A 10853-nucleotide genomic window follows, 5' to 3' on the forward strand; every position below is an offset into this window, starting at 1 on the left:
GGTTTGGCTCCATCAGGCTAATGGTTCACAGTTTCAGAGGAGGCCCCATATTTTATCCTTTCCCTTGCAAATAAAGATGTATCTCCTTATTCACTGCCTCCCCCACCCCCCCCCCCCAAAAGACTCAGAGACAAATGTTGACTCTCAGATTGAAATTTAATAAGCAGGTGAAATGAGGCAGATCGCTCTGGTGGTAACGCGCTGCGAGTTTGCAACAAAACGGGGGCTTGGCGATGTGTCTTGGCATATTCTTTAGACAGAAAGGTCCAGGATGCAAACCTGTGGACAAGGCGTCCTGCCATCCTCACCGAAACCCCCAACCAGGTAAAGCTGGTCGTTCCAAAGGCAGGTGCGATGGCCCACGCGCTTCAGCCCTTGGTCTGCGCAGGGGAAGTGGAACCACGAAGGAGGAGAGCTGCCTGTCGGGGAAGAGCAGAGGCTGCTTTTTGAGGCGGTACCGTTTTGGCACCATGGGGCTCCTCCTCGCCTTCCCACCTTCTCCCCACCCTCTTCCCCCCCTCAACCAGCCGGCCCTCACGGGTGTCATAGATGTACAGGTCATTGCAGATGGTGTCTCTGGCTCTGGTCAGAGTTTCTCCGCCAAACAGCACGGCAAAGGGCCCCACCACGGAACACGAGTGATGCCGCAGGCCCCGGGGCCCCTGCCGGGACCCCCGCCCAGTGCTCACAAGCCTGGCAAGCTGCTCCCTCAGATGGGGGGCAGCAGGTGGTTCCTCCTTGCGGGAGAAAGAAGGGGTGTTGGCTGGAGGGATTTGGGCCTCACAGTTTTTGCCCCTTTCCACCCTAACAAGTTGTGAGTCGACAGGTACCCCAAGCTTCCCGGGACTCCAGTGCCCGGCCACTTCTGGTTCAGCCGAGTTGCAGCCCCCAAAGAGCAGGAGCTGATGGCCTGGGCGGGGCCCGGGAGTTTGGAGCAGGGCAGCGCAGTGACCCGAGCGTGAGGCTGTGTGACAGCCCTCTTCCTTATAGCTGTGGATATGCAGCAGTTCGGGCCCGAGTTGGGTTTTCTGGAAAATACAAGCGCTGTACTGCCCTTTCCCCAGTCCCTTTCTGTGGTGCCAAGCATGGAAAGGAGGCAGGGACCGAGCTGCGGTCGGATGAGAGAGAGGGCAGCACCGGCAGAGAGCGAGCTCGCCATCGTAGTCACGGTGGGTGCGGGGGGAGGCGGGTGCCGGGGTGCGGCTGTGGCCGGGGTGCCTGCGATTCTGTTCCCCTGCGCTTTTCCAGAGCACAGATGAAGGGACGGGGGACGGTGCGGGGCCCGGGGTGCCATACCTGTAGGTGCGGGCGCCGGGGTCCAGCCGTAGCGTGTAGACGCTGCCGTAGCGACGCTGGGTGCGGGTCCCGCCCTCCCGGCCCGCCACCCGCAGCTCGCGGTCGGAGACGCGGGTGCAGGTGTGGCTGCTGAGGCCGGCGGGGGGGCGGCTGCCGGGGGCCGCGCTCCACGCCTCCCACGCTCCGCGCTCCGTGTCCAGCGCGGCTACGGTGGCCACGCGGCGCGACCCGTCCCAGCCGCCCACCACGCAGAGCCAGCGCCCGCCCACCGGCGCCGCGTCGTGGTGGCTGCGCCGCGGGCCGCCCCGGGCCCCCAGCCGTACGGCCTGGCCCCCCGCCGGGTCGAAGACCACCGTGTCGCCGCTCGGCTCCGTCGCCCCTCCGGCCGGGAGGCCCCCCACCAGGTAGAAGCGTCCCCGCAGCTCAGTGCAGGAATGGAAGGCCCGCGCCAGGAGCGCGTCCCGGGCCACCGGCCGCCAGGTCCAGCCCGCGCCCCCCGGGGACCCCGCGAGCGCCATGACCCCTCCCCCCGCCTGCCCCCCAGGAACCGCCCGGGTCCCTGCCACGCGCCGCCGTCGCCCAGCAACCACTGCCGCACTGGCAGCGCGACCGGCTGCAAACCGAAGGTCGCAAAGCACCGGTTACCGTGGAGACCGGGAGACCCGGCTAGCTGCGGGAAGGGACGGTGTTGTCACCGCGGCGACGGGAGCTGCGCGAAGTCCAGAAGAATCCTGAAAGACTGTCAGAGGGCGGCCAGGTCCTCAGACGGACCCCCGTTATCAAAGCGGCGAGCTGATTTGAGGTGCAGGCGTGGCTCTGCGGGGGGCGACGAGGGACACCCTTTTCCAATTGCACCTGTCCTCCCCCGGGATGAGTCTGGGGGAGGGGAAGAGGGGGCGTGAAAGTGGGAGTCAGGAGACTTGGGTTCTGGTCCCAGCCGTGCCCCTGACTCTCGGGGTGACCGCGGGCACCCTCAGCTTTCTCATTTATAAACTGTGCTGTGGGTTTTCTGTCTCAGGCGTCTTGCAGACGACTTTCCCTGCTAGAGGCTGAAGATCCCGGTTGGCTGGGTTGGGAGCGTCCTTTCTGTTCTGGCCACTAGAGGGTGGTAGAGCCTGCTGTCAGGGCACACCGCGCGTGCGTGTGCGTGTGCGTGTGCGTGTATGTGTGTGTGTGTGTGTGTGTGTACGCGCGCGCGCGTTGGGAGGCGGGGTTGGGTTGGGGGTGAGGGGGAATGCCTGAAACTTGGAGAACTTTCCACTACGGTGTCCCGGGAAGAATAATTCCTTATTTCAGCTCGCCTCATAGGCTCGCAAGGAAACTGAGGTGCTGTGGCATCTGGAACTCGAGGTTAAGGGCAGGGAGTTTCTCCCGAGAAGATCCAGGCCAGCAGCTGCCCAGCCCTGGAAGCTGGAGGAGGCGTAGTGGGGGAGGGGGGAGAAGAACAGAAAAACAAGCATCTGTTACTCCCTGGTATCTCCCTTTAATTCCAGCCAGGTCCCCTGCCCTTCCTCCTGACTCTGTCCCTCCAGGACCCGGTGAGGGACCAAGGGGCCCAGATCCAAGCTGAGCAGTTTGGGCCCCAGGAGCCAATGCAGACAGATTTCTGCTCCCAGCACAGAAACCGGACGTGTGTCCCCAGCCCTGGGCTGCAAATGCGGGTGATGGCTGCTATTGTCGCCTGTGGTCTCCACACATCAGCTCGTTCCCCTTCACGCCCCAGAAATGGAGGCACGAGGGAGACCAGGACTGCGGGCGGGGAGGACCTGTGATTCACGGGTCTGATGGTGCGCGTCCTCTGAGCACACGTCCTCTGAGCACACAGCATGGCGACAGTATGTGCGGGAAGGCGCGGAGAGACTGGAAGGTTACCAGACCCGTTTCCCATTTGTCCTTGAAGCCGAGAACCAGTAAGAGATTCGAAAGTCCTCGTCCCCCCCAATTCCAGCTTTCCTTGAGTCTGGCGGAGATGATCCTCAGTTTTGCCAGATCATGGTAACGAAATCTCTAGAAAATCCCCAACTGCTAACATCCCCGACTGAAATCTGAAAGCCAGCCTTCTCCCTAAGACTGCTCTGACTGGCTAGCCTCCAACCAGCTAGGACTTAGGCAAGGAGTTGCCTGGGATGAGGGGGGCGGGGTGGTCATTTCACTTAAGCCTTGTGGGCCTATATGTCCATTTTGCCAGACTCCTTTTCTTTTTTTCTTTCCCAAAGATTTAATTTAATTTAACTTCCTTCCTTCCTTCCTTCCTTCCTTCCTTCCTTCCTTCCTTTTCTTTCTTTCTTTCTTTCTTTCTTTCTTTCTTTCTTTCTTTTTCTTTCTTTCTTTCTTTTTCTTTCTTTCTTTCTTTCTTTCTTTTTTTCTTTTCTTTTCCTTCCTTCCTTCCTTCCTTCCTTCCTTCCTTCCTTCCTTCTTTCTTTTTTCTTTCTTTATTAGAGAGAGAGAGCGTGCACTCCAGAGCAGGGGAGGAGTAGAGGGAGAGGGAGGGAGAGAATCTTAAGCAGTCTCCATGCCCTGCGTGGAGCCCAACCGTTGGGCTCGAACACACAAACCGTGAGATCATGACCTGAGCCAAAATCAAAAGTCAGATGCTTAATCGATTGAGCCACCCAGGCGCCTCCAAAGATTTTATTTTTAAGTAATCTCTACATCCAAGGTGGGGTTTGAACTTAACAACCCCAAGATCAAGAGTCACATGCTACTGACTGAGCCCGCCAGGCGCCCCTTGCCAGAGTCATTTTCTGCCTCTCCTGGGTAGAGCCGGGAACTCCCCACCCCAGGGGCCTTTCCAGCTTCTCTCTCACAGCTTTGTGTTCCTTCCCTCAGCTTCCACCCTGGCTCTGAGCCCTCAGCGGTTTGCATTTCGCTTGGATGTAGAGCCTGAACCCCACATCCTCCTTGGTGGTACCCCCTCCAGGGCCATCTAGAAGCTTGAGGTATTTAGCCACTGCTGTTCCAGACATAGACCCAGGGGAGGGGCTGCTCAGGACTCCCACCTCCTTTGGTTAGTCTGAACCAAGTCCATGGTTTGGAGGAGGTAGAAAAGAGTCTAGGGGAAAGAAAGAGAGAGAGGAGGGTGGGAGGGAGGGAGGGAGGAAGGAAGGGAGGAAGGGAGGGAGGGAGGGAGGAAAGAAAGAGGGAAGGAAGGAAAGGAGGGAGCCAGGGATGGAGGAAGGAAGGAAGAAAGAAAAGACAGAAAGAAAAGAAAAAACACAAGCCAGTCTGCCTTTGTATGACTTATTTTATACCCAGAGCAGCATCTAAAGTGGTCTATGATGACCCTGTCAGTGATCCAGAAGCTGAAGGGGCATTAGGATAAAGTGAAGGGTAGGCCTGACAAAGGACTTTGAGAGAACAGGAGAAGGGCAGCCAGAAGGGCCCCTCCTTTTCTGGACCTGCTTTCACCTGCTAATAATATCCAGGGACAATGCCTGTCCAGGGCTGGGGGTTAGGGCAGATCATTCTGAAAGTCTCACAGTCCTGACACGATCCCATGAGTTTGGTCCCAGTTGGCCATTTCCGGTACAAGGATGCCCACTGCCCAGCTTCCCAGTCTCAGATGTCTGTCCCAGCCCCAAATCTGTACCCAATCTGTCTTCAGAAAACTCTTTTCTCCTTCCCTTAAATTCAGTCTGGCCCTGGAGCCATCCCTGGTTCTCAGCATTGTTCAGGACACAACCGCCCGCTCAGGACTTGCTCAGTTCCTTCTGCCGATGTGTCCCAGGCTGTGCCACCCTTCAGGCCGGCCCGCACTGCCTCTTCTACTGTCCTCTGACCTTTCTACATTTTTTCCCACAGCTCCCTCTGGCCAGTTGTCTTCCTGGCTCCCTGCTTCCCTGGCCCAAATTCTGGTGCTTTGCTCTCAGATCAGCGAGAATAAGGACACGGATAAACAGAAAGGCAGAGGAATGGCCGGGAAAAGAGACCGCAAGAGGTCAGATCTTGAGAGCTCATCCGATTGTAACTGTGACATGAGCTGGAACGGGTTTGAGAGAAGGTGGACCTGTCAGCAGACGGGGTGGGGGGCGGCATCAGTCTAACTGGAGAATGGTGGAGAGATGGGGTAAGGATGGGGAATATCTTGAATTTTTGAAAAAAAAAATTAAATGTTTATTTTGGAGAGAGAGAGGGTGGGGACAGAGGATCTGAAGCAGGTTCTGTGCTGACAGCAGAGAGCCTGATGCGGGGCTCGAACTCACGAACCATGAGATCATGAACCTGAGCTGAAGTCGGACGCTTAACTGACTGAGTCACCCAGGTGCCCCCCAAATTTTGAATATTTAAGGGACTTGGCGGTATTGAAGAGGAAACGTCGTTGGGTCCCACTGTTGAGTGGCTGAAACTGAGGTAGATAAGGACACCTAGGCATTCAGAAACTTCTCTTTAGGGTCTTTGTGTCTCTGCTTCAGGCCTTGTCTCAGTGTCTTTGTCTCTGAATTACGCCCCTCCGTTGTTCCGTGTGTGTGTGTGTGTGTGTGTGTGTGTGTGTGTGTGTGTGTGTGTGTTTCTGCCCCGACTCCTTTCTTTCTCCAGGTTTCTACCTGGTCTCACTGTGCCTTGAGATCTGTCACCATTTCCAAGTCTGCTCTTCCCGCCCCTCCCTGCTCCCCCCCCCCCCCCCCCCCGCCCCTCGCTGAACAGAGGCAACCATCTGACTTTCCTTCAAGGAGCTTTGGAACCTTCCAGGAGTGACCAGGCTTCTCCCCTTTGGCTGTGCTCTAGACTGTACACTCAGTGTGGGGTCCCTGGGCACAGTCAGAGGGTATATTGATGACTAACGAGGACCTGAGGGAGCTTCGATGTCCGGGGCCTTTTCAGGGAGTAGGATTTCCCCACAGGAGACCTTGGAGGGTGGAGGCCTAGGCCCAGGGAGGGAAGCTGACAGGCAAACGGAGACAGATTCCGGTCTTTACTCCTCTAACCTTTCCTTTATGGACCTGATCTTGCAAACTGTCGCAGGAAGGAACTCGCGCTCTGTTTCCTGATCCCTAGTCCTTTTTTTATGCCACTTCTAGAAATGAAGGAGCAACTGGGGTTCAAAAAGGCTTCGGGGTGATGCTGGAGGGCAGTCACTTAGGGGTGCCTGCAAGGGGAAGGCACGCGTGCATCTTGGGGTGTGCGGGGGTTGTGGGGGGCGGGGAATGCCCAGCAGGGGAGTGGGGGGCCTGCTCGGCTTGCACCTCTGTCTCCCGGGACTTCTCAAGCTCCCGACCTCGCTGTGTGTGGGGCTGAAAACCGACGCAGGATAGAGTCCAGGTCTCCCAAGTGTGGTGGGAGCAAGGCCAAGAACGAGTTGTGCTGCCCCAGGGCGGCCGGAAACCGGAAGTCCTGGCCCCTGCTTCCTGGGGGCCGGGGAGGGGTGGGGGGCGCAGACCAAGACGGAACCTGGGCGCCCGGGACTGGGCCCCTCGACGGCTGTGACGCGTCCTGGCCTCTGACCAGGGCAGCCACGCGGCTGCTGAGTGCTGGCCATGGAAACAGGCCGGGCCGCAGGTCTGAGGCCACCTGGGTCTTGGAGGGGAGAGGAGGAGGGAGCTTGGATTTACAAGACGGACAGGTGAATGTTCCCAGGCCACACAGAAGGAAGATTATGCCAACAAACTTCAAAAGAAGATGTGCCCTCAAATTACGGGGAGTCCCCAGCTCCTCCCCGTTCCCCCCTCCCCACCCCCCCGTGCCTCGCTCCCCCTTGGCCCCCGTGCTCTGTCAGCTTTGGCCCCTCTCTGCTCCTGTGTCCCCTCGAGAACATCCCCCTTTCCCCTCAGGGGCTTCTCCACTCTTCTCGAAGCTCCCAGCCCTTCCAGGCTTCTCCCCGCGCTGGGCCTTCTGGTCTCCTGGATTCGCGGGGCCATTTTCCGCTCTGCAGCCGTCCTGCCGCCCCCAGCGCCTGGTCCGAGGCGGACACTTGATGGCAGGGCCTCTGGAGGCTTGCTTTCCCCTGGGGCAGCTGCGCCGGGTGGTGACAGGGGCTCAGGCTGATGGCGGGAGGTGGCTGTCTGGTTTGGACAGGCACCCTGCCCTGGGCATCCAGGCCGCTGTTTGGAGGGGAGCAGAAGCCCCAAAGGCTGGGAGCACCTGAAGGTACCCGTCTGTCCCCTGGGGAGCTCCCCCCATGATTCCCGGCAGCCAGGCTTCCCGGGAGGAGCCTCCTCGGTTGGGATGGAGACTGGGAGGATGCATGGGGAGCACCGCTTGGGGTCCGCGCTCTCAGGATCCTGCCTGCCTTTGCTCCTACTTCCTCCTTTGCTGCTACATCTCTCGCTGCTGCTCCAAAGACTCTGCTCTCCGTGAGGGCTCCGACTCTTGTCCTAGACCTGCCAGCACCCACTTCTAGAGCCTTCTAAAAGGGCCAGCCCATCCAGAGACAGGGGGTCAAAGAATAAGGGCATCTGTCTCCTACCCCATGCTCGAGGTCCCGGAGTTCACGGTCGTGTATTTGCAGACGCTTGGGGGGTCCAGGGGGTGACAGCCAGCAGGCGGGGCTGTGCACGCGGAGGCCTACTGAGAAACGGGGCCCACGGGCGCGCCTCTAGCTGAGCCGTCGCCCCTGGGTGGGTCACCCCAGCTTTAGACCTCTTTAGCGGCAAACAAACCCAGCCCCCTGGGCTCCGAGGGATGTTGTGAGGCACCAGAAGTGTGGTTGTCGTTGAAGGCCCGGGGCTGGGTACCCGGGATCCCTGGGCCTGCAGAACGGGGCGAATGGGAACAGCAGAGCACGTGCCAGATGGAACGTTTAGATGAAACCTTCCGGAAAACTGGGTGCCACCATCCTAACAGTGGGCACAGCGAAGCTCCGGCTGCAGGGGTGGGGGGCGAAGGGGTGTCTCCGTGGCGGCAAAGCTCCGGGAACCCCTCCTCTGTGCGGGACCCTCTGTGTGAGGGGGGCAGCCCCGGAAGGGGCAGAAGTGAGCTTGAAGCCTCTACCTGAAGGAGCCGCGGTCCCGGGGGACGGAATCGAACCCCGTGTCGGGAATCCTCTGCCACAGTGTCGGTCAGCGCCCCCAAAGCCTCTCTGTGCAAACTGCAGAAGCCAAGGCGACGAGCGCATGGGAAGCAGCTTGGTGCCGCGCAGGGCCACACAGCCGGGCAGGACTGGGTCGCAGACACGCCGTCCACCCTCGTGCCTCCGACTCCGTCCACTCTGATTGGACTACCCCGTCTCTCCCAAAGCCCAAGGTTCTCCCCCCCCCCCCCCCCCCCCGCCACCGCCGTGTCCGCTCCTCCTCCCCCTCGCTCAGCCTGACCCTCGCTCTCACTCACCTCGCCACCCCACCCCACCCCTCCTCGTCCCTCCCTGACTCACCTCCCAGTCCCACTGACACAAACAAAACTTTCAGCACGACCCACCCCGACCGGTTTGGCCTAGGTGTGCAGCCTGCCGCGGGGACAGACAGGAGTTGCAAGCGGGTGCCCGGCCACAGGACGGCAAGCATCCGCAGCTCCGCTCGCGGAAACAGCCCTGAGCCTGGAGGCGGCACGTGCAGGAGGACGCGAAGGGAACGCACGGTGGCGGGACGTGGCGTCTGCCGGCCGACGCGGCCCCCTCCCCCAGCGGAGGGGCTCGCGGTGGGCAGGGGCCGTGTGTTCTGCGGCCCCGTCCCCTCCCTGGAGCCTGGTGCTCAGCGGTGCTCGCTAAGTGTCCGTAATTGAACTGAGGCAGGCAGGCCCGGTGACGCCGCTCAGACACGTACGCGCGTTAACGATGCCACCGCGGCTTGAACTGTTCCCATTCTTCGGGCCCAGAAGGTGGTAGGGGGAAGGGAGGGGGGGAGGCATGAGGGGAATGGGGGTTCGATGGGGAGCAAAGAACGGAGGGCAGGAAACCAGGCACTGGCCTAGAAAGGCTTCCGCAGCCAGGATTTTCTTCCAGCCCCAGCCCTAGAATCTGCCTTCCGCAGGACTCATCCCCAAAGAGGGACAGGAAGGCCTGCGTATGAGGGCTTGTCCCCCAAGCGCATGGCCCTGGTGAGACACGCAAGATGGCCCAGGGAGCAGAGAGATTTGGCGACGGATATTTGTTTGGCGAGGCGGGGGCAACACTTCGACTTCAAGCAGAGGCCTGGCTGGACCACCTTGGGTCCTCGGGCCCCAGCGACGCCTCGGGCAAGTCCCGCCTCCCGTCAGCTCTCCACATGGCTGGAGCTGGGGGTGAGTGGAGGAGGGGCTCACACACTCCCTGACTGGTTGCACTGTGGCGGGGTTGGGGGCGTATGGTGCATGGGAAGGCTGAGGAGATGCGGGAACCAGAACCGGAAACCCACTGCTGTCCCCCCTGCCCCCCCCCCCCATGCCTCAGTTTCTCTGGTGGTTTCCGGGACCAGGAGGGGTGAATCCGTGGGAAGGAAACCGAGCGATAGGATCCGAGGTGTGATAATTATAATTATAATACAGGATGCTCCCCCCTCCCATAGCCCCTGGCCCTACCCCACCCCTGCGACACTGCATCTCAAAGCAGCATCGGGGTGAGGCCGCTTCCCCTGGCACAGGTGGGGACCTGAGTCCTAAAGAGGGGAAGGGGTTTGCCAAGGTGGAGGTGGAGAGGAGCTGGGGAGTTTTGGCATCTGGCCTGGCCCTTGAGGGGGGCCTGCCGGAAATAGCCCTTGAAGAAGGGGTCACTACCAAGGTCACTGCCAAGAGTTGGGGCCATGGTCCTGAGGCCAGGGTTAGAGTCCGGGTGACGGCTCAGGTTCGGGAGAGTCGGGGTGTCCCCTTCCCTGGCCCTCCCTGACCACCCTTTCCACACTGACATCCATTCATTCACAAACGCACGCCCTCGACAGAAGTGTGTCCCGTGCGGGCCTGGGCGACTGCGACAAAGGTTATAAAACAGGCCTGACTCGGGGCGCCTGGGTGGCGCAGTCGGTTAAGCATCCGACTTCAGCCAGGTCACGATCTCGCGGTCCGTGAGTTCGAGCCCCGGGTCAGACTCTGGGCTGATGGCTCAGAGCCTGGAGCCTGCTTCCGATTCTGTGTCTCCCTCTCTCTCTGCCCCTCCCCCGTTCATGCTCTGTCTCTCTCTGTCCCAAAAATAAATAAACGTTGAAAAAAAAATTAAAAAAAAAAAAACAAAAAAAAACCAGGCCTGACTTTCCAGGAGCTCACAGACTACAGCTGCCCGTCCTGGCCCCCGGTTTCACACGTTTAACCGAATCCCTGGCACGCAGCAGGCTCCAATGCATGTTTCTTGAAACCGAAGCTTACATTTAGTCAAGGAGATAAGATGTGCACAAATTATGGGCGCACAGGCTATAATAAAGGGACTAGCAGAGGCTGGGGAAGGACAGAGGAAGATTCATTTTGGGTGGGAGGCGCTGAGAAAGCCCCACGGGAGACGTGGCCTGTGAGGGCAGCTTTGAAAGATGAATAAGATTGTGACAGAGTTGGGGGCGTGGGGTGTGGAGAGCACAGTCTAAGCAAAGTGACCCTCCCTTATTCCCCTTGAACCCCGCTTCCTGCCTCCGGCCAGACAAAAGGGTCCTGCTGCAAATTGTAACCTATATATATATATATTTTTTTTTTTTTTTCTTTCCTCACGTTTAGCTCAGTATTTCTTT

General features: G+C 59.5%; 1 protein-coding gene across 2 annotated transcripts; it reads right to left on the minus strand.

Annotated features, from left to right (window-relative positions):
• Positions 1-148: 148 nt before the first annotated feature.
• KLHDC9 (kelch domain containing 9) lies at positions 149-2376 on the minus strand. Of its 2 annotated transcripts, XM_047840706.1 has the most exons (4): positions 1297-2376; positions 831-990; positions 539-737; positions 149-419 (listed from the first exon to the last, which is right to left on the minus strand). In XM_047840706.1, the coding sequence occupies exons 1-4, from the start codon at positions 1812-1814 to the stop codon at positions 253-255; spliced, it is 1044 nt and encodes a 347-aa protein (XP_047696662.1). In that variant the 5' UTR covers positions 1815-2376; the 3' UTR covers positions 149-252. The 2 variants fall into 2 exon arrangements, with proteins under 2 accessions (XP_047696662.1, XP_047696661.1); XM_047840705.1 differs by having other exon boundaries at positions 831-2376.
• Between the last annotated feature and the right edge of the window lie 8477 nt (positions 2377-10853).

The sequence above is a fragment of the Prionailurus viverrinus genome, chromosome F1 (genome assembly GCF_022837055.1).
Source record: "Prionailurus viverrinus isolate Anna chromosome F1, UM_Priviv_1.0, whole genome shotgun sequence".
NCBI classification, from domain to species: Eukaryota; Metazoa; Chordata; class Mammalia; order Carnivora; family Felidae; genus Prionailurus; species Prionailurus viverrinus.

Bases quoted from the DNA above. Each gene is read 5' to 3' on its own strand.
- KLHDC9 (XM_047840705.1), bottom strand. From the start codon at position 1,814: ATGGCGCTCGCGGGGTCCCCGGGGGGCGCGGGCTGGACCTGGCGGCCG. The intron at 738-830 runs GTACCTGTCGAC...TTCTCCCGCAAG, and splicing joins GGAGTCCCGGGAAGCTTGGG to GAGGAACCACCTGCTGCCCC. The intron at 420-538 runs GTGAGGGCCGGC...CTTCCCCGACAG, and splicing joins CCTGTACATCTATGACACCC to GCAGCTCTCCTCCTTCGTGG.